The 21,411-nt window shown below is 42.3% G+C and overlaps 1 protein-coding gene across 3 annotated transcripts in view; it reads left to right on the top strand.

The window, feature by feature from the left end:
- The window catches only part of plxdc1 (plexin domain containing 1), a 314,569-nt gene that overhangs the window by 250,321 nt on the left and 42,837 nt on the right, over positions 1-21,411 (top strand). For 2 of the 3 annotated variants that reach the window (XM_052610763.1, XM_052610766.1), the window contains exons 5-12: positions 697-819; positions 11,477-11,595; positions 13,060-13,159; positions 13,246-13,341; positions 13,480-13,561; positions 13,665-13,725; positions 14,248-14,371; positions 14,624-14,659. In XM_052610763.1, the coding sequence (XP_052466723.1) occupies positions 697-819; positions 11,477-11,595; positions 13,060-13,159; positions 13,246-13,341; positions 13,480-13,561; positions 13,665-13,725; positions 14,248-14,371; positions 14,624-14,659 (741 nt within the window). The remainder of the gene's footprint in view (positions 1-696; positions 820-11,476; positions 11,596-13,059; positions 13,160-13,245; positions 13,342-13,479; positions 13,562-13,664; positions 13,726-14,247; positions 14,372-14,623; positions 14,660-21,411) is intronic. The other variant, XM_052610764.1, reaches the window with a different exon arrangement.

Below are 21,411 nucleotides of genomic sequence, written 5' to 3'. Positions count from 1 at the left end.
GTTTTGAAAATATACCTTTCATGGTAAAATATTACCAAAGTAAATTATAAAATTTTATCAAATCAATAAGATGGATCTGAACACCTACACAGATGTTAGTCTTGATTTCATTACCATCTATGCAAAAAGGGGCAACTTAAGAATATTGGACCATGTAACATATACTGCATTGAACTCTGAACAGTAGATATGTTATATTCTGGTATTTCTGGTATTTTTGTGTTTTTTTAAGTCCTTGTTTTATGAGTGAAAAAGTGTGCTTGTTGGTAATAAACTTTGCTAGATTAATGCAAGAATGAGACGCATAATATTGTTCAGCAGTTTTCGAATGTAAAACTACTATGGCAAGAAAGATGGTGTGGGAAAACTGTGGGAAGAGTTTTGTAAAAGGTGACCTAAGTATTGAGAAATTAGTACTAGCAGCTGTATATAGTTATATTTTTTATGGTGGTTGTATTTGAGATTGAAAAAAATAATAATGCAATTTTAAAGGTAGTAATTACAAAATAAATAAATAAAATTCCATAACCTATATAATTAAACAGAAATAATGTTTTTTTATCCTGGTGTGGAATAATAATGCACAAAATATGTATCTTGATTAACATTGCCTCTTTGTGAGACACAACTAAAACAATATAGCCTTTTTTGTGGGAAATGTTGTATCTTATGCTTGAACTCTTCATATTTTTGTAGGGTTTATTTTCACTGGAGAGATAACACACCGCATGCTGACTGCGACGCAGTATATTGCTCCACTCATGGCAAACTTTGACCCCAGTTTTTCCAAAAACTCCACTGTGCGGTATCTGGACAATGGTGAGTTCACCTAGGATTAGTGCATTACAAATCATAGTATGTTGAAAATGTTTTAGCAAATGTGAAGTTTGTGCTATGGTGCAGGCACGGTGTCACAGTGTCTGGTCTGTGTATCCATGGGTGTCCACTAGTAGTGGTCTCACTTCCCCATAGTCACCCCACTGCAGGCCCTATATTTCCCACCAACCTTTGTCTGATTCATCATTGTTAATTGCATACCCATTAATTGCACTCAGCTGTTTCCACTTTCATCATTTTCACCTGTCCATATATACCCGTTCTGTTTATATCTGTTTCATGGAGTCCTTGGTTTATGTCACCCTGCTTTCTCGTGTTCCCTGGTGTTTTTCGTGTTTCTTGTTTTTTGGACTGCTTTTGTTACTATTGACCTCTTGCCTGTCTGGACTACGATTTTTGGATTTTCCCTTTTAAACACTGCTATTGGTTCTCTCGGTCTGTGTGTACATTCATGACACACGGCAAGGAGATGAGATGTGGCTCTAAATGCAGCAGTTTACTTTTAATTTACAAACAAAGCAAAGAAAATCCATGAACATGCATTGTTGGAGAAGGAGAAAAAACAACTTTGCAAATGATAAAAAAAGACAATACTAGACACTTGGCTGATGGTTGGGCTGACCAGAAGACCATAGTCACTCCGGTGAGCTGAAGGACTAATGAGTACCTTTTAATAATTTATTTCAGTAATTCAACTCAAATTGTGAAAACTTGTGTATTAAATAAATTCAATGCACACAGACTGAAGTAGTTTAAGTCTTTGGTTCTTTTAATTGTGATGGTTTTGGCTCACATTCAACAAAAACCCAACAGTTCACTATCTCAACACATTAGAATACTTCATAATAATAATAAATAATTATAATAAAAAAAATCGATTTAGTGAACTGTTGGCCTTATGGAAAGTATGGTCATTTACCGTACATGTACTCAGTACTTGGTAGGGACTCTTTTTGCTTTAATTACTGCCTCAATTGGGCATGGCATGGAGGTGATCAGTTTGTGGCACTGCTGAGGTGGTATGGAAGCCCAGGTTTCTTTGACAGTGTCCATCAGGTCATCTGCATTTTTTGGTCTATTGTTTCTTATTTTCCTCTTGACAAAACCTCATAGATTGTCAATGGGGTTAGCTTCTGGTGAGTTTGCTGGCCAGTCAAGCACACCAACACCATCATCATTTAACCAACTTTTGTGGACAGGTGCCAAATCCTGCTAGAAAAAAATGGATTCCCTGCTAGAAATCAGAATCTTCTAAAAGCTGGTCAGCAGAAGGAAGCATGAAGTGCTCCAAAATGTATTGGTAAACGAGGGCAGTCAAGTCAAATCACCTTTATTTATATAGCGCTCTAAACAAAATAGCCCAGCCTGCAGCTCAACAGATGTCTGCCCGAGAGCTGCCAGCCTAAACACAAGGCACTCTTCAGCTACCAAAATGCTTGGAGGTCTCCGACCCTCTTGATGGAAGTGAGAACAATCAGGAGTGCTGTATTAACAGTCAGGAACTTTAGCTTGACTGATTCAAGTGGCTAAAAGGGACCCACACTGAAGTCCAGCCAGAAGAATAGAGAGATCTTAGGAGGCTTTCCACAAAAATACTTAGCAGCATTGATAATGTAGCTAAAAGCTCAAAATGGAAATATAAAGGATTACTATTAACTGTAATTATTTATAATCATTTATCACAGCTGCCAGAAGTAACTGTAGAAGAAATAAATTACAATTAACTAATCTGTTTGTCCAGGGTACATTCAGTGTAATGTCATATCAACTTTCAATTTTCGTGGCCACAGAAAATAGCTTTCTTACAGTAGTAATGCATTAGAACATGTAGCAAGACTGGCACATTAAAGTGACTTTGTTTGCAAACAACGACCAGAGAAACCAACTCATTAAATTATACACAAAATGTAATACGATTCGGGAGGAGCGCATCAGATACTTAGCCTAATCAACACAGGTGGACCATAATCAAGTAATCAATCCCATAGTATAAATATCGCTGACTTACCTCTATCCATTGACGGTTTATCAGCATGCTGGTTCGCTTCGTCTGTCACCTTACCACAGACCCAGTTTTCGTACCAACAAAGAGAGCTAAACAGGGGATTTATAAGACCTGCTGCTTTTTCCTACCCAGCCAAACACGGCCGTTGAGCAGCATTAAGCGTCATCGCGACAACTGCTCTCCTCGCCAAGCCACACGTCGTGGCCAATAGACCTTGCAAACTCCGAGCTCGCCGAGCTCGACACAACGATCGTGACCGAGCTCTCCTTGAGCGCTGGATTGCAGCAGAAAGAATCCTACCAGCCCGGGCCGAACCCCAGTTCTCACCACGGCTCAGCCTTTAACCCCGGCGTTCCTGCCAAGTGGCAGTTTGAGGCCGCTTCCTCTAGCGGTGCAGACCGCGCGACGTTAACCAATACATTTTCAGGTGAAGACGCTAAAAACAGGTTCTCCTTTTTCTTCATTGGATTTTACGGCATTTGGCATCCCAAGTGTTGCATCTAAAAGCAGGTTCGCGGCTAAAGTTTGTTAAACGACATCATGACGCAGTTCCGTCTTCTTCTACTAGTGTTTTATGGCGGTTTTGGCAAACCAGTGTAAAGGTGCATTACCGCCACCTGCTGATCTGGAGTGTGGATTGCACATAGATTTGGACTACAGATACAACGTTCCGTCGGATGATGATGTCACCTTTAACCACGAAGCCAAGGCATTACATTCGCCTCACCGCGCACGTTTAAACCTCACTGAAATTATACAGAAATAAGTTCCATGATTAAAAAAAAAAAAGAAATGCTTGTAAATCTCTGGATAAAGGCGTCTGCTAAATGCTAAATTTAATTAAAATTTTAATTTCCATGAAAGTTTTCTGGTAGGACCAAATCATTTAGGGACCTATTTCACCATTCACCGGCGTGATCACTCAAAATTCATTTAAAATGCATCTGCCCTCGTGTTTTGACGCAGCAGTGTCTGCTCCCGCAGGAGCCTTTCCCTTATCTCCCCACTGCCGCAGCAGTGTCTGCTCCCGCAGGAGCCTTTCCTATACCTCCTCACTGCCGCGCAGTGTCTGCTCCCGCAGGAGCCTTTCCTATACCTCCTCACTGCCACAGCAGTGTCTGCTCTCGCAGGAGCCTTTCCTTTACCTCCTCACTGCCGCAGCAGTGTCTGCTCCCGCAGGAGCCTTTCAGAATCAGAATCAGAATCAGAATGAGCTTTATTGCCAGGTATGTTTACACATACGAGGAATTTGTTTTCGTGACAGACAGAAGCTCCGCAGTACAACAGAATGACAGCGACAGAACATAAAACACATAATAAAAGAATAAAAAATACAAATATGTAGACAGTGAATGACAATATACAAATGACAATTGTAGGCAGGTATATTACAAAGTGAAGTTATGTATGTACATATATATTGTGTGCAAAATTTAAGTGTATACTAAGTATGTGTGTTAGATAAATAAAGTGTGTGTGTATATAAATATAAAGTGTAGTGTGTTCGCCATTATTGTCAGCTGTTTATAAGATGGATTGCCTGAGGGAAGAAACTGGTCCTGTGTCTGGTCGTTCTAGTGCTCAGTGCTCTGTAGCGTCGACCAGATGTCAACAGTTCAAAGAGGGAGTGTGCTGGATGTGAGGGGTCCAGAGTGATTTTGACAGCCCTTTTTCTCACTCTGGATAAGTACAGTTCTTGAATAGATGGGAGAGTTGAACCGATGATTCGCTCAGCAGTCCGGACTACCCTCTGTAGTCTTCTGAGGTCAGATTTAGAAGCTGAGCTGAACCAGACAGTTACTGAAGTGCAGAGGATGGATTCAATGATGGTGGAGTAGAACTGTTTCAGCAGCTCCTGTGGCAGGTTTAACTTCCTCAGCTGGCGGAGAAAGTACAACCTCTGCTGGGCCTTTTTTACGATGGAGTCAATGTGAATGTCCCACTTCAGGTCCTGAGAGATGGTGGTTCCCAGGAACCTGAATGACTCCACTGCAGTCACAGGGCTGTTCATGATGGTGAGTGGGGGGAGTGCAGGGGGGTTTCTCCTGAAGTCCACGATCATCTCCACTGTTTTGAGCGTGTTAAGCTCCAGGTTGTTGAGACTGCACCAGACAGCCAGCTCTTTTACCTCCTGTCTGTAAGCAGACTCGTCACCGTCCTGAATGAGGCCGATGAGTGTGGTGTCATCTGCAAACTTCAGGAGCTTGACAGAGGGGTCCTTAGATGTGCAATCGTTGGTGTACAGGGAGAAGAGCAGTGGGGAGAGAACGCAGCCCTGGGGAGCTCCGGTGCTGATTGTACGGGTGCTGGATGTGTATTTTCCCAGCCTCACTAGCTGCTGCCTGTCTGTCAGGAAGCTGTTGATCCACTGACAGACGGAGGTGGGCACGGAGAGCTGATTTAGTTTGGGCAGGAGGAGGTTTGGGATGATCGTGTTGAAGGCCGAGCTGAAGTCCACAAACAGGATCCTCACATAAGTCCCCGGTCTGTCTAGGTGTTGCAGAACATAATGCAGTCCAATGTTTACTGCATCGTCCACAGACCTGTTTGCTCTGTAGGCAAACTGAAGAGGATCCAGCAAGGGTCCAGTGATGTCCTTCAGGTGGGCCAGCACCAGTTTTTCAAATGACTTCATGACTACAGACGTTAGAGCCACAGGCCTGTAGTCATTTAGTCCTGTAATTTTGGGTTTCTTAGGGATGGGGATGATGGTGGAACGTTTGAGGCATGAAGGGACTTCGCACAGCTCCAGCGATCTGTTGAAGATCTGTGTGAAGATGGGGGCCAGCTGGTCAGCACAGGATTTCAGACAGGCTGGTGTAACACAATCTGGGCCTGGTGCTTTTTTCCTTTTCTGCTTCCGGAAGACCTGGCGCACCGCATCCTCGCTGATCTGAATTGCAGGTGTGGGGGAGAGGGGGGATGCAGGAGGTGAGAATGGTGAGAGTGCTTGATTGGAGAGGTGTTCAGGATGGGTTGCAGGAGCTGTTAATGGTGTGAACGGTAGTTTGGAGAGGCATTCAGGGCTGGTTGCAGGAGTTGTGAAGGGTGTGAATGGTTGTGTGGGGAGGCGTTCAGGGCAGGTGATGGGTGTTCTTTCAAACCTGCAGTAAAACTTGTTCAGATCGTCTGCCAGTCGTTGATTCTCTACGGTGCTGGGGGGTGGTGTCTTGTAATTGGTGATCTTCTTTAGACTTTTCCACACTGATGCGGAGTCGTTGGAAGTGAACTGAGTCCTTATTTTTTCAGAATAATTCCTCTTTGCCACTTTGATCTCCTTTTCCAATGTGTATTTAGCCTGTTTATACAAGACATTGTCCCCCTTCACGTAAGCATCTTCTTTGGCCTGACGGAGCTGTCTGAGTTTTGCAGTGAACCACGGTTTGTCATTATTGTAAATTAGTTGAGTCTTTGTAGGAATACACATATCCTCACAGAAACTGATATATGATGTTACGGTGTCTGTGAGTTCATCCAGATCTGTGGCAGCAGCTTCAAAAACACTCCAATCAGTGAGGTCAAAACAAGATTGTAAATCCTGCTCTGCTTCATTAGTCCATCTTTTTACAGTCCTTGATACAGGTTTAGCTGATTTTAGTTTCTGCCTGTAGGACGGTATAAGATGAACCAGAAGGTGATCAGAACGTCCCAAAGCTGCTCGTGGAACAGAGTGAAATGCATCCTTTATTGTGGTGTAACAGTGATCCAATATATTACTGTCTCTTGTGGGACATGTAACATGCTGTCTGTATTTTGGCAGTTCACGGGACAGATTGGCTTTATTAAAGTCCCCGAGAATGATTAAAACAGAGTCAGGGTGTTGTTGTTCTGTCTCTGTGATCTGATCAGCGAGTTTCTGTAAAGCTGAGCTCACATGCGCTTGAGGATGGATGTAAACACTGACCAGAATGAACGAGTGAAACTCCCGCGGCGAATAGAACGGCTTGCAGTTAATGAAGAGTGTTTCGAGATTTGAGCAGCACGTCTTCTTTAACACAGTTACATCTGTACACCACCGTTCATTGATGTAAAAGCATGTCCCACCGCCGCGCGATTACCCCGTTGATTCTGTGTCACGATCCGCTCTAAACAGCTGAAAGCCCGGCAGATGGAGCGCGCTGTCCGGTATGGTGTCATTCAGCCAGGTTTCCGTGAAACACAGAGCAGCAGAGTGTGTGAAATCCTTATTTGTCCGAGAGAGCAGAAGGAGTTCGTCCGTTTTGTTGGGTAGAGAGCGGAGATTTGCCAGATGGATGCTAGGCAACGGCGTTCGAAATCCGCGCTTCCTGAGTCTGACGAGCGCTCCCGCTCGCTTCCCCCGTCTGCGCGTCCTGAAGCGCTTGATCAGCGCCGCCGCTCCTCCGATAACAACGTTCACTAAAACATCTGAATAATTGAAATCCGGTAAAACATCTTGTGGTGCGTTCTGCCGAATGTTCAGCAGTTCTTCCCTGGTGAAACTGATGGCAGGAATATAACTAAAGACAGGACAAACTAACAAAAACACAAAAACATATGCGGAGCTCGTCACGGAGGCAGCCATCCTGTATCGGCGCCAGCGATCCTCTGCCTGTACCTGCCTGTACCTGTACCTGCCTGTTCCTGTACCTCCTCACTGCCGCAGCAGTGACTGCTCCCGCAGGAGCCTTTCCTGTACCTCCCCACTGCAGTAACAGTGTCTGCTCCCGCAGGAGCCTTTCCTATACCTCCCCAGCGTCTGTTCACACGCAAAAAAAAAAAAAAAACACACATCACTTCTGCTTGAAGGTATGCCACGCATCTTAGGTTGCGGTGATAGCATCATGTATCGAAAATAGCCAAGACGATATTAGGCCCATTCTCCAACCAATGTTTTTTATTACAATTATTAGGCGGCCTACCATAATTCGGCTATCAAACCGCTCTGTTATCCCATATCAGCACTGCACTTCACGCTCGCCCGTGCTCTCAAAGTATGATGTGAGCCCGTAGGTGGCAAAGAAGTCTCCATCCACAAATAGACATACATCGTTTGCAGATACAAGGTATTCCATCTTACTTTAACAGGTAATACGTGCCATATTTTAAAGGAGCTCTGACTAACGGAGTTTAATACCACAGTTACGTTAGAACGCATCTCATTCTGGTTCCAGGGGCGGCGCGTCGTTCCCACCATGAGGCATGTGGTCCGGAGCGCGTACGACCAAGGCATCATTTCAACCGAACTCAACCCAAATATATGAACTTACCGGGTTTTGAATACCTTATATTTAAGGCATTCGTTTACGTCCATATTAGGCTTAAATCATTGGACTCTACTATCGTAAAAAAAAAAATAATAATAATAATAAAATAATAAATAAATAAATAAATAAAAATAAATAAATAAAACAATAAAAAAATTAATAATAATAATTCACAGGACAAACGAGATGACAGTAGTGCCGACTACATGAACTAGAAGTTTTAAATATAGTATTCTATATTTAATGCCAGTTTATCAGTACATTCGAAAGTACATTTTCCGATTTATTGGTAATTCCATAGGCTCTTTTCGTGCACCTGCATGGTTAAAATGGCAAATAGTAAGCCCAGACAAGTATAAAGAATTTTTCTCTTACTCCACCCATGCACGATTACATCGTCGATATGTGCCATCGATCTCACGTGCTGACAATATGATGATTCGACAACGACCACATCACCGATACATTGCACCTATTTGGGGTACACTGGCACAGGAAATCCAATTTATTTTTGCACGCTTAATTTCGAATACAATGACTGCACCAAGATTTTTTTTTTTTTTAAATCCTGTCAGATGCTTTCCCGCTTAAGCAATCTTGGACTTTCCATCTGAACACCAGCGAAGCTTACCCGATTAAAAAGCCCGATTAACCCCACAAAAAAATAAAAATAAATAATAATAATAATAATTTTCGATCACCGAGTACATCGCAGCTAAAACAAATTTTCCCTCCGATGGCAAGATGTACCCATCCAATACCGCAAGTTACACTTTTGCCGAACACTAACGGGTGCTTCGCATATAAAACAATCTCAATTGCTCAGATGCTGCGAGAGTCCTCCCAGTCGGGTTTTCTTTTCCACTCTCCCCGTCCAGTGAGGCTTACCCGTCTGATGCGTGTGCTCCCTTCAGACGTCTGGCTAGAGTTCTTCCGGTCGGGCCTATGCTTGCCGGACGCAAATGAGTCTCATCCATCCGATGCTGTGAGTCAGGAACTCCCTTCGGATGTCGCCAGAGTCCTCCTTGTTGGCCAGCCCAAAGCTTTTTATCTGCTAAACCGAGAGGACCCAGACGTCCGTCATCCTGAGTCTCAATCTCCTGTTGGAGGCTTCATGGGCCCTCTCGGTCAGCATCAGGCCCTTCACCCACTGAATAGCAGGGGCTGTCAGCCAGTAGGGCCAGTACGCCGACACCGTGACCTTTTCCGGTCGAGGCAACTCGGGTCCTCCCGGTCGGGCACCACAACCACGCTGCTCCTCCTCATCCGCCGGTAGGGCTCACCGTTCCAACGCCAAAAGCTCCAGTTGAGCATCGGCTCGAGCCCTACCGACCGGGCGCCAACAACCACGTAGTTCACTAGTTGCAGCCGGTAGGGCCTACTCTCCCAACGCCCAAGTCGCTGCCTCCAGAGTACATAGGCACTTCCAGCCTGCCAATGAGACGACTTCTCAGAAACCAAATCAGCCCCCGCCAGTACTCTGTGCCTTTTTGGGGGGGGCATTCTTTAAACTGGCGGCTGTCCTCTTGTACATTTGCCTTTTTGGGGGGTACTCTAGGTTCGGGCCATTCCCGAGCTCGGAGCCCTTCCCTGGACAGCACGCCAAATACGCATACCATACCTCAGCTAATTATATGTAAGAGTGAACTAGTGAAATGTAATTAATTAATAAGATTCGGGAGGAGCGCGTCAGATACTTAGCCTAATCAACACAGGTGGACCATAAATATCGCTGACTTACCTCTATCCATTGACGGTTTTTCAGCATCCCTCCTCCACCCCATCTCATCACTTCAAGTTCACTTTATAAATAGATGGGGAAGGGGGGTACTCTAGGTTCGGGCCATTCCGGAGGCTGGAAGCCCTTCCCCGGACAGCATGCCAAATACGCATACCATACCTCAGCTAATTATATGTAAACGTGAACTAGTGAAAGTTTTATTAACTAAAAAACTAACACCAGGGATGTAACAATTCACTCAACTCATGATTCGATTTGATTCGCAATACTGATTTCACGATTCGATTTTCTTGCTATTTTTGAAAGACAAATTATAAATGAAAAGGTGTCCTTTTATTATTGCTTGGACACAATGCTGCACATTTCTTTTTGAAACAGATAGATCTCAAATAACATAAATAAATTTAAGTTTTAAATCAAACCCCAAATCTAATTAAATGAGACAAAAAAAAAAAAACCTCTTCATTCAAAATTAGAGGCAACCACTGCCTTTGAATCACAACCCAAACAAAAATGCTTGAATATAAGCAGCATGAGCAGTTTTGTAAATCTGAATTAGATTTTATAATTTGGAATTTTAAAACAAAAACAGAATACTCTGACTTTAGTTTTGTGAAACTACACTACATAAAAGGGGAAGTTGTGGCCTAATGGTTAGAGATTCGGACTCTTAATCCAAAAGTTGTGAGTTTGAGTCTTGGGCCGGCAGGAATTGTAAGTGGGGGAAGTGAATGTACAGTGCTCTTTCCACTCTCGATACCATGAGTGAGGTGCCTTTGAGAAAGGCACTGAACCCCCAAATGTGCCACAGCATAAAATGGCTGCCCACTGCTCCGGGTGAGTGTTCACTGCTGTGTGTGTGTGTGTTTGTGTGTGTGCACTTATTGGTCACCATACTTGCCTGTATGTCACTTTCACTATTTTTAAAACCTTTGCATGAAACAAAGACAGCAGAATCTTTGAATGAGATGGAATTTCATTCTTTCTTTCATCCGGCTTGTGGTGAATTGTCACATCCCTAACTAACACATAACTAGTCTTAAAAAAACATATACTCACTCACATGTATATACATAGAGAAAATGGAAAGTAAAATTGAATGAATGAAACGGTTATACAAACCAATGAATGAAGCTATGGAAAAGGAGTAAGTTAAACACCTCAGTGAACTCTGTTTAATTTAGTTAAATGTATTATATTTGGCATTAAACCAGCATCAGAATGCAGTCTCGAATGAAAGTCTTAATGGTTTGTTTGCTCTAGATGTTGAAGGTTCTTTGCAGTTTCTTCCAGGCTGAGGCCTGGTTAGTTAGCCTGACCCTGTGGAGAGTTCTCTCCCAGGTGGTAAGTTGCAAAAAAAGTCCTGTCTGGGTCCTGTAGTGCCACAGTTGGACTGAATGTCTCCAGTCCTCTCCACGATCTGCAACCAGAATAATGGATCAGGAGGGAAGAGTAAGCAGGAGGTCAATGAATGTTGTGGCCTTTTAACTTCACACCTGAGTTTGGCTTGACCAATGAAAAAGGTGTAAACAGTGTGGTGTCCCTTTATTCTTTGATTAGTGTATCAAGAGTACCATTTAAGATTTTGTATAGACCAAGTATGTATTTTAGTTTATTAGAATATTTCAGTCAGTTAAATGGAGAATTAACCTCACTTTGGTGCTCCAGGTGACATATTTGTGGTGCAGTGGGACAACGTGAGGCTGAAAGATCGAGAGACTGAAGGAGCTTTCACCTTCCAGACTGTTCTTTGTCATAACGGGACCATTGTTTTCAGCTACAAAGACGTAAGTCAGTTTGTGCTGTTTATTTGGCTGTAATCACCACTTAGAGTTTTTTCATCAACACAGTGTGAAATAAACTGCTCACAGCCCCCCAGCCAGCAATGACATGTGGGGCCCAGATGAGGGCTTCATGGGTGGCAAATGTGGGCCCCATTATGGGCTTGCACCCGGGATCCACATTGGGGCAAGCCGTGGAAGCCCAGATTTACTAAAAGTGGGACCTGTAAGGGTACTGCATGCTGTTAATTGGGCAATTCATGTCAGACCCATTTGGGCCCCACCTGCCCAAATGGGTCTAAAGTGGGTTTTCACCCAGGATGCAGCCATGGATGCCCAGATGGCCTTTAAAAGGGATCTATATGGGTGTTATGTGGGATCTTAACTGGGCAAATCATGACAGGTCCATTTTGACCCCACCTGCTTAAAGGGCATTTAAAATGGGCTTGCACCTGGGATCCACACGGGAGCCAGCCATGGATGCCAAGATGGGTTTTAAGTGGGACCTGTAAGGGTCTTATTTGGGTCTTAACCGGGTAATTCAAGTCAGATCCATTTGGGCCCCACCTGCCTAAAGGGGTTTAAAGAGGGGTTGCACCAGGATTCAACCGTGAATGCCCCTATGGGCTTAAAGTGGGCTCTGTAAGGATCTTATGTGGTCCTAACTGAGCAATTCATGCAAAGCCTATCTAAGCCCAACCATGCCAAATGGTTTAAGGAAACAATCTAAGAAAAACTAAAAACGAAGAATGAATATAAGTCCAAGATAATTACAAGACAGTTGACGCTTTGAACTGCAAGAAATATATTGTTAAATTGAACAACAAAAATGATCTTTAAAAAAATTATTTAAATGTCACAACATACCGGTAAACAAATCAAAAATATATATTTTTTAAAATCTCTGAAAAAAAAAAAAACATCTCTCCAAAAAATACATTAATACAAAATAAACGTATGGCGTCTGTGTGGTGGACGCTCCTTTTTCCGGCCATCCCCACTCAGCCCATAATTATGCCATGCAGGACCCATATATGCATTCCCAGTTCAAACCCATGCCCACTTGGACCATATATATGCCATTCAAGACCCATAAATGTGTTCCCAGATCAAACCCATGGCCACTTGGCCCATAAATATGCTATGCAGGACCCATATATGTGTTCTCAGTTCAAACCCATGCCCAATTGGCCCATGCCTGTCCCTTATGGGGCCCATGTAATCAGCTCATATGGGCCTCCTACGTGGAACTCATACTACAAAACCTATATGGGACCCGCTGATTTCACCCAGCCAAAGCCCATGCCCACACAGTGACCATGGAACCCTTACTTAACCCATCTGAGCCCCACATGTCATTGCTGGCTAGGCCATAACCAAATCAAATGATTTTCCAAATCAAATTTACAAAAGAAGAGTAAATATGATATGGATAGTGTCCACTTTCCTTATTTTTACTTTTCACAACAGGTTCCTTTGCCTGTGGAGAAAATTAACTCCACTGAGCATCCAGTGAAAGTGGGACTGTCTGATGCCTTCATGGCTCTTTTGTCTTCTCCACAGTCTCCAGGTTATTTGAGATTTAATGAATTTAATATATGGCATGTTTACACTTTTATCCTTTTCACTAATACTTTATTGATGTGTCATTAACAGATGCTAAACGACAGACTATTTATGAGTACCATCGGGTGGAGATTGACACAACAAAAATTGTCAATAGCTCAGCATTTGAGTTCACCCCCTTACCAAGTGAGTAAATCAATCACAGCTTGCCCTTCTCTTTTTTAAAACAATCACAATTGCTCACATTGAAAACAAATATTCATGAATTTGACTATTTACAGATTTGCACCCTGACATTAGACGTTATGTCCTGTTTTATGCTAGCCTGCCTACAGCACAATTCCTGCGAACAATGTATCCAGTCCAACCTGACATCAGGCTGTAGGTGGTGCAATACTTTACAAAGGTAGCAGTATTAGATCTGAGTATCTGCTGTGTGTTTCTGCAGAATTCAGGTAAGGCATTTGTTCTCCCTTGACAGCTGAATGTATGCATCAATAATCTTTCAGGTGTTCAACTGGAATAGACCGATACAGGCAAGAATGGCTGGACTACAGTTGCTCTGAGGAGGTATGGACAACAAGTGACCAATATGCAAACAGATGTTACTCAACCAGAATAAGCTTTTTACTGCTGTGGGTACTGCTGCTGTCACATCTGCTAAATGCATTTGCAGTCTTTGACAACTCAGTGGCACTTTAACCATAGACTTTGACAAGTTATCAGACAAATGCTCCAAAGTGCATTTTCATGAGTAGCAGTCAGCTTTGCCTTGCCAATGGACTAGATTTGTCAGCTGCAGTCAGCTTACAGTCTAAGTCTAACCCTAACTCTTATTAAATAAAACAATCAAAACATAATTAAGCAATCAGTAGAATGATAATCATATTTACTGTATGTCAATTGCATACTCAGAATAAAGGTTTATAGAAATGGCCATTATACTACTTTAATGATAATGAATGACCATGTACTTCCTGTGGCAATTATAGTGGCTATGTAGGCAATGTTAGTGCCAAATTGAATGCTAGCTTTTTACTCACATGTCCTTGTATTAAAAGCATAATTTGAGTCAGTATGTGCTTGTCTAAGGCAAAAGGCACATGTGACGATTATGCACACAGAGGACCAGAGAGTTCAGTCATCCCTTTTAATTCATCATCATCAGTGAAGACTCCTTCCCCTGCAGCTCAACCAGCTAATCCTGTGACCGAAGGTAAGTATGTCCAATAAAAACCATATGATACTTAACAACAGACCCTTTTAAACCCATTACACTCATAATGGCAGCATTTTTGTGATTACTAAGGATCAGTCTGCATGATTTTTAAGGTCATGTCATAAGGTAATGTATGTCTTGTCTTGTGTGCACTGTGCATGCGGACCTTAAGTTAAAATACTTTTGTTATGTCCTACCTGGTCTTGTGCTTGCATTGCTCTGTACAACAACAGTCTCTTTCCTCCACAGATGACACTAAACTTCTCTTTCACCACCATGGCAATGGTGAGTCAGTTAATGGCTTTGTGCTTCTTGGCTGTTACTCCTTCATGATGAGTAAATTTAAGCACTTTAATGAGTCTGAAATCCAGTGGAAAGAGTTTAGCATGATCACAGAATTTGTAGAGAAGCTTTTTCATCTTATCCTGTAACTCACTATGTAAGGATATTTAAATAGCTGCTTATCTCACTGTATCCCTCTACCACTCCAACACCTTTATTTCTGTTATTTTTTTTTCTAATATTTATTATAATACTAGTGACTTAAAATTCACAGAAATCCAGTCCAATCTTGAATTCATTCGATTCTTCATATCCCACTGGCAGTTTTCTTTTTTCTAAGGTATAAACAGAATAAACTTGAGTGGAAAAATAAACAGTTATTTTTTTTTCTGCACACGCAGGGGAGCATGGAATGTTTTTTTTTTTTTTTTTTTTGTAATTAAATACCCTTTGGTGAAGGCCTTAATCAAATGAATTAATAATAATTTATCCGTAAATAAAATGATCCACCTGATGACCTTTAACCTAATGATTAGGAATTTCCTACACTTCATGAGTTATTACTTTTATGAGTCTGTTTTGGACTTTCTGTGCAAGAGTGTCCTCTGGCTGCATCAGTATTTATGAAACATACATTGCATGAAAGAGTTCAGTGCTCCTGATTCACATCTCCTCATTTTTGATACCTAGAAAATTTTAATTTAGAAAACTCTACGTCAACACACCTGCCCAAATAAAGTGCCTGGGATGAATTTACATTTTATTAAAATTAAATATTTATTAAGTATTAAAAATGCAGCTAACTTTGTTCTACAAACATCAATATAAAAAAGTGCCTGTTCTCATTGTTTGATTGGGAAATGTTTGAAGCACATCAAAGGCTCTTGTATTTTTATGTCTCCCTAAGAACACTTTAGACAGAAAGGCTACAAGATAAATACAGGGTGGGACCCACCGAAAAAAAAAAAAAAAAAAAAAAAAAACCTGGATTAAAACAAAAATATCAAACACAAAATTTGAAAGATCAGGAAAAATGTATTTACATAAACCCATCCAAAAAATAAAATAAAAATCATAACAGCAAACAAAAGAAATTAAAGCTGTAAGCAGTGTTGACAGAGCCCTGTGGCATCAGGAAAACGGTGCATGCATGCACATGCATTTACAGTTACCCTCTGTCAGTCTGAATTTAAGGGTTACAGCAATGAAAGGGTTACTCTATAATAGTGGTAGGCAAGTTCAGTCCTAGAGAGCTGCAGTCCTGCAGAGTTCAGCTTCAGCCCTAATCAAACACACCTGAACAAGCTACAGACAAGGTGAAGGTTTTTTTTTTCAGGGTTGAAGCTGAACTCTGCAGGACTGCGGCCCTCTAGGACCAAACTTGCCTACCCTGCTCTAAAAGATCAAGAGACACACACACACACACACACACACACACACACACACTGCTCTATAAGTTCAACACACACACACACACACATAATAATACAGGTGTTTCTCAATAAATTAGAATGTCATTGAAAAGTTCATTTAGTAATTCACCTCAAATTGTGAAACTTGTGTATTAAATAAATTCAGTGCACACAGACTGAAGTAGTCTAAGTCTTTGGTTCTTTTAATTGTGATGATTGTGGCTCACATTTAACAAAAACCCACCATCACAACAAATCAGAATATGGTGATATGCCAATCAGCTAATCAACTCAAAACACCTGCAAAGGTTTCCTGAGCCTTCAAAATGGTCTGTCAATTTGGTTCACTTGGCTACACAATCATGGGGAGGACTGCTGATCTGACAGTTGTGCAGAAGACAATCATTGACACCCTTCATAAGGAGGGTAAGCCACAAACATCCATTGCCAAAGAACCTGACTGTTCAAGAGTGCTGTATCCAAGCATGTTAACAGAAGGTTTGTTTGGAAGGAAAAAGTGTGGAAGAAAAAGATGAACAACCAACCGATAGAACCACAGCTTTATGGGGATTGTCAAGCAAAATCGATTGAAGAATTTGAGTGAACTTCACAAGGAATGAACTGAGGCTGGGTCAAGGCATCAAGAGCCATCACACACAGTCGTGTCAAGGAATTTGGCTTAAGTTGTCATATACCTCTTGTTAAGCCACTGCTGAGGCGCCTTACCTGGGCTAAGAAGATGAACTGAACTGTTGCCCAGTGGTCCAAAGTCCTCTTTTCAGATGAGACTAAGTTTTGTGTTTAATTTGGAAACCAAGGTCCTAGAGTCTGGAGGAAGGGGTGAGAAGCTCTTAGCCCAAGTTGCTTGAAGTCCAGTGTTAAGTTTCCACAAACTGTGATGATTTGGGGTTCAGTGTCATCTGCTGGTGTTTGTCCATTATGTTTTACGAAAACCAAAGTCACTGCAACCATTCCACTGAAACAGACTAATATTAGTGTAGATGTCATTCTTCTAATGATGTAGCAAGTTCATCGGGTGTTATACTATATGTACTCCATTAGTCATAACAGAGGCCGTGGGGTTTCTGTATAAGACTCTTATCATATTTATGAAGCCTTCGCCCAGACCAAACACCTCCAAAACAGACCAGAGGTAGTCCCACTCCAGTCTGTCAAACGCCTTGTCTGCATCCAACGAAAGAACCGCAGCTGGAGTGGGACAACCCTGGGATTCATGAATGACATCCAATAGTCTCCGAATGTTGTCCGCTGCTGATCTATTAGGCATGAAGCCAGACTGGTCAGGATGGACTAAAAAAAATCACATATCGCTGTAGTCGCAAGGAGAGAATTCTGGCATACATTTTTATATCAGTGTTTATCAAACTAATTGTCACGGGCCGGCAAAGAAAGAACAGGGTCTGGGTCCAAATGCAGGGAAGAAATTACTTTAATATAAATTAAACAAAAAGCAAACAAGACAAAAACAAAACCGAACAGATTTCCAGGACGAGATCAGAATCAGGAATTGCGGGAACTGTGAGCGGACACCGCCGCTACCTCGTGGAAACTGAGAGCGGACGCCGCCGCCGTCTCGGGGGAACTGTGAGCGGAAGCTGGTGCTGCCTTCCGGGGAACTGTGAGCGGAAGCCGGCGCCGCCTCGGGGGAACTGTGAGTGGACACCGCCATCGTCACCACTGCCGCCTCGGGGGAACTGTGAGCGGATGCCGCCGCCGTCTCGGGGGAACTGTGAGCGGAAGCTGGCGCTGCCTTCCGGGGAACTGTGAGCGGAAGCCGGCGCCGCCTCGGGGGAACTGTTAGTGGACACCGCCATCGTCACCGCTGCTGCCTCGGGGGAACTGTGAGTGGACGCCGCTGCTGCCTCGGGGGCATCTTGAACGGACACCGCCACCTCAGGGGCATCGTGAGCGGACACTGCTGCCTTGGGGGTATCGTGAGCGGACACCGCAGCCTCGGGGGCATCGTGAGCGGACACCTCCGCCTCGTGGAGGCTAGCAGTGAGCCCCGCAAGATCAGAATCAGAAAATGCAAACACGATTAACATCTAACAATTAATACGCTGTGTGTGTGATTGAGAGACAGGTGTGCAGAGTGAAGGTAAATGAGTCCGGGAGCAAGGGAGAAACACAGGTGTAGCAACTAAAACAATGATGAGGTAACAAGATAGGTGGGGTAAGAAAAGAGACACAACAAAAGCACATGGCACCAAACAAACACAACACTCACAGAAGACAGTGACAGAAAGACAGAAGACTGTGACAGAAAGACAGAAAACTGTGACACTAATGGGTCTGTAGTTTGCCCAATCTGTATGATCTTTCTCTTTTTTGGGTATCAGCGATATAAGTGCCATATTCATCTGCAGGTGAAAGGCGCCCACCTCTTCTGCCAAAATATTTCAAAAGATCAAAATATTTAAGAAATAATTCTTCATGGATCCCATCTAAGCCTGGTGCCCTGCCTTTCTTAGCACCTTGTAATGCCCCTTTAAGTTCGTCCAAACTAACTGGCTGTCCTAAAGGTTCAGCGTACTCATGACTAAGTCGAGGTAGAGTAAGAGACTGCAAAAAGGCAGTAAAACTTGAACTTGAGGGATTAAGTTCAGACGTATAAAGCAGGGATAGGCAACTCCGGTCCTGGAGGCCCACTATCCTGCAGAGTTTAGCTTCAGCCCTCATAAAAACTCATCTGCCTCTATCTATCTAGTAATCCCGAAAACACTGATTGCCTTGTTCATGTGAGTTTAATTAGGGTTGGAGCTAAACTCTGCAGCTCTGATATAGAGTTTGGAAAAGAAATCAGAAAATGAGGAATTCATTTCTTTGCTATTCCCAACCAATCCAATAGAAGGGTGCTTATTTTTTTCAATGTAGGCTTTTGCCTGATTTTGCTTCAGTCTTAAAAGTTTGCTCGGGCTAAAAGTTTGCTCGGTCTGGCACCACAAAAGTAATAGGACTGTCTGGTTCTGTGAATCACAAATTCCGCTTTCCTTCTCAAAAGATCATTCAATTCCACTTTAAGGGTCTGAAGCGTCTTATAATTTGAATTAGAGGAAGATTTAAGTGACAAATTAAGTTTTTGACATTCTTGTTCTAAATGGTCAATTCTCTGATTATGTGCCTTTTTTACGTTAGTAGCAAAGGCTATAGAAAAATCTTTTATAAAACCTTTCGTAGCTTCCCAGGCAAAAATAGGGTCTTCGTGTGAACCAACATTAAATGAAAGAAATTCGGACAGACCAGCTTTGAAAAGAGAGATATTGAAACACCACCACAGAGATCTGTCAACAAATGGAGCACATTCAAATTCTACCATTAAAGAATTATGATCTGCAAGAATAGCTGGTAGTATAATTGTCTGGTCAAAAGAGTTCAAAATTTCCTCGGAGCATAGTAGATAAAATATTCTAGAAAAAGAGAGATGTTGTGCCGTAAAAAATGTTTTTAATTTCTACTCGAGGGGTTCCCCGTTCTCCAAACGTCAACCAAATTCCGCATTTTCACGAAGTCATTAAGCGCAACCAAGGAATTAAGCTGAACTTTACAGGAAGAAGATCTGTCCAATACAGGGTCAGTCACCTCATTCATATCCCCTCCGATAATCAGAGAATAGTCTGATTATCGGACTAATGAAAGTAAATCATTAGTTACGTGTGGGAAAAATTTGTCTCAAATATTGTAGGAGCATAGATTGATACAAAAGCTATTTTCCTCCCCTTAATGCTAGTACAAAAATAAGCAAGCCTGCCAGATTGATCCTGACTTTCCTGTCAATCATGAGATTACAGTTCCGTGCAATCAAAATAACTGTACCTTTAGTTTTAGTGTTATCAGTAGAAAAGGCTACAACTTTAGAAAATTTATTCTGTAATCCCTGAACATCTGCTCTCTTTAGATGAGTTTCCTGAATTAGAGCGATATCAATCCTTTCCTGCACAAGCAGATCAAGAATTTAGCTCATTTATTTGGACTGTTAAGACCTCTAATATTAAGTGATATCATTTTTTATTCATCCATAATCTAATGAAACAAAGATACAAATTTTAATATGATATGCAAAACCAAAAATTTATCCGTTTAACCTGTGATGAAACTAAAACATTGTAAGAGGTAAATAGAAGTAACATGAACAAAAAAAAAAACCATTAGAGACCACAAATTCCCCCATCATTATAAGGGCCCGTGACAACATCCACTGTCGTTCAATAGAACGTCAAACACTCTCTTCTATTGAAACATGAAGTATGTAGTATATAACAAACGAAGTAAATATAGTATAAACAGTAGTGACAGCCGTATATATTTTCTGTATAAAATAAATACAACAAAATACAAATGTTTGAGAAAAAGAAAAAAGAAAAAAAACGTAAACAGGACTCCTCTGAAATGAGTTGTTAACATTGCTAGCACTTTACATTATCGGCATACTCACTTCTATCACGGTTGACTCCTTTTACTCATCCATAGACTCGGGGGGGGGGGGGGGGGGGGGGGCTCTGGACCATAAAAGGACAATTTACGTCTGGTGGCCGATCCAGGAGTATTACGAGCTTCCACTAAGAAATCCTCTGCTTTTTTGAATGAATCAAAGGAGTGTTGATTACCACCAAGTTTTGAATTCCAAGGGTGTGCAATTCCTCTTGAATGCCTCCGAAGGTCTGTCGTCTACGGGAGGTAAACCCTGTAGTCTGAGAAAAAAACACAGTATGGACTCTTGGTCACGAATTGGTTCAGTTTTCATCACTTCCCTGGCTCCCTGAAGAATTGCCTGTCGATCCTAATATAGTAGCACGTGAAAGATCAAAGTACGGGATTTATCGGAGCCATAGATTCTGTGCGTGTGGTCTATTTAGGTCGATCCCTTACTCTTTAGCACGGGTATCCAGATAGGGAGCATCTTTTGAAGGAAACCAGTTGGATCACCCCCTTCCCTGCCTTGCGGCAGCCCCACCAAACATAGATTATTACGGCGAGACCTGTCTTCTAACTCCGCAATTTTCAAGGTGAGGTTATGCTGCTCTGTTGTGCACGTTCAAATCCTTTTTTGTCGTGTCTCCCCTTGAATCTTGTTTACCTTCAAACCCAAGTCTCGTACTGTGTCACTTTGGGATTGCATTTCTTGGTGGAGCTCAATCAAAGAGGATTTCATGTCCTCCATAGCCATCCGAATTGCATTTTGAATCGTAGTTTCAAACGCTACTTGTTCTGAAAGCTCCTCTGCAATGGCGTCTGTCAGATTAGCCTCAGTGCTCGGTAGCTTCATCTTTTTCTTCCCGGAGGGAGATGTGGACGGCGAGGAGTTCTGTTTTTTGTTTCCGTACA

The sequence above is a fragment of the Carassius gibelio genome, chromosome A12 (genome assembly GCF_023724105.1).
Source record: "Carassius gibelio isolate Cgi1373 ecotype wild population from Czech Republic chromosome A12, carGib1.2-hapl.c, whole genome shotgun sequence".
NCBI classification, from domain to species: Eukaryota; Metazoa; Chordata; class Actinopteri; order Cypriniformes; family Cyprinidae; genus Carassius; species Carassius gibelio.
The sequence above is the reverse complement of the archived record's forward strand: the minus strand, read 5'-3'. Positions and strand labels throughout refer to the sequence as shown.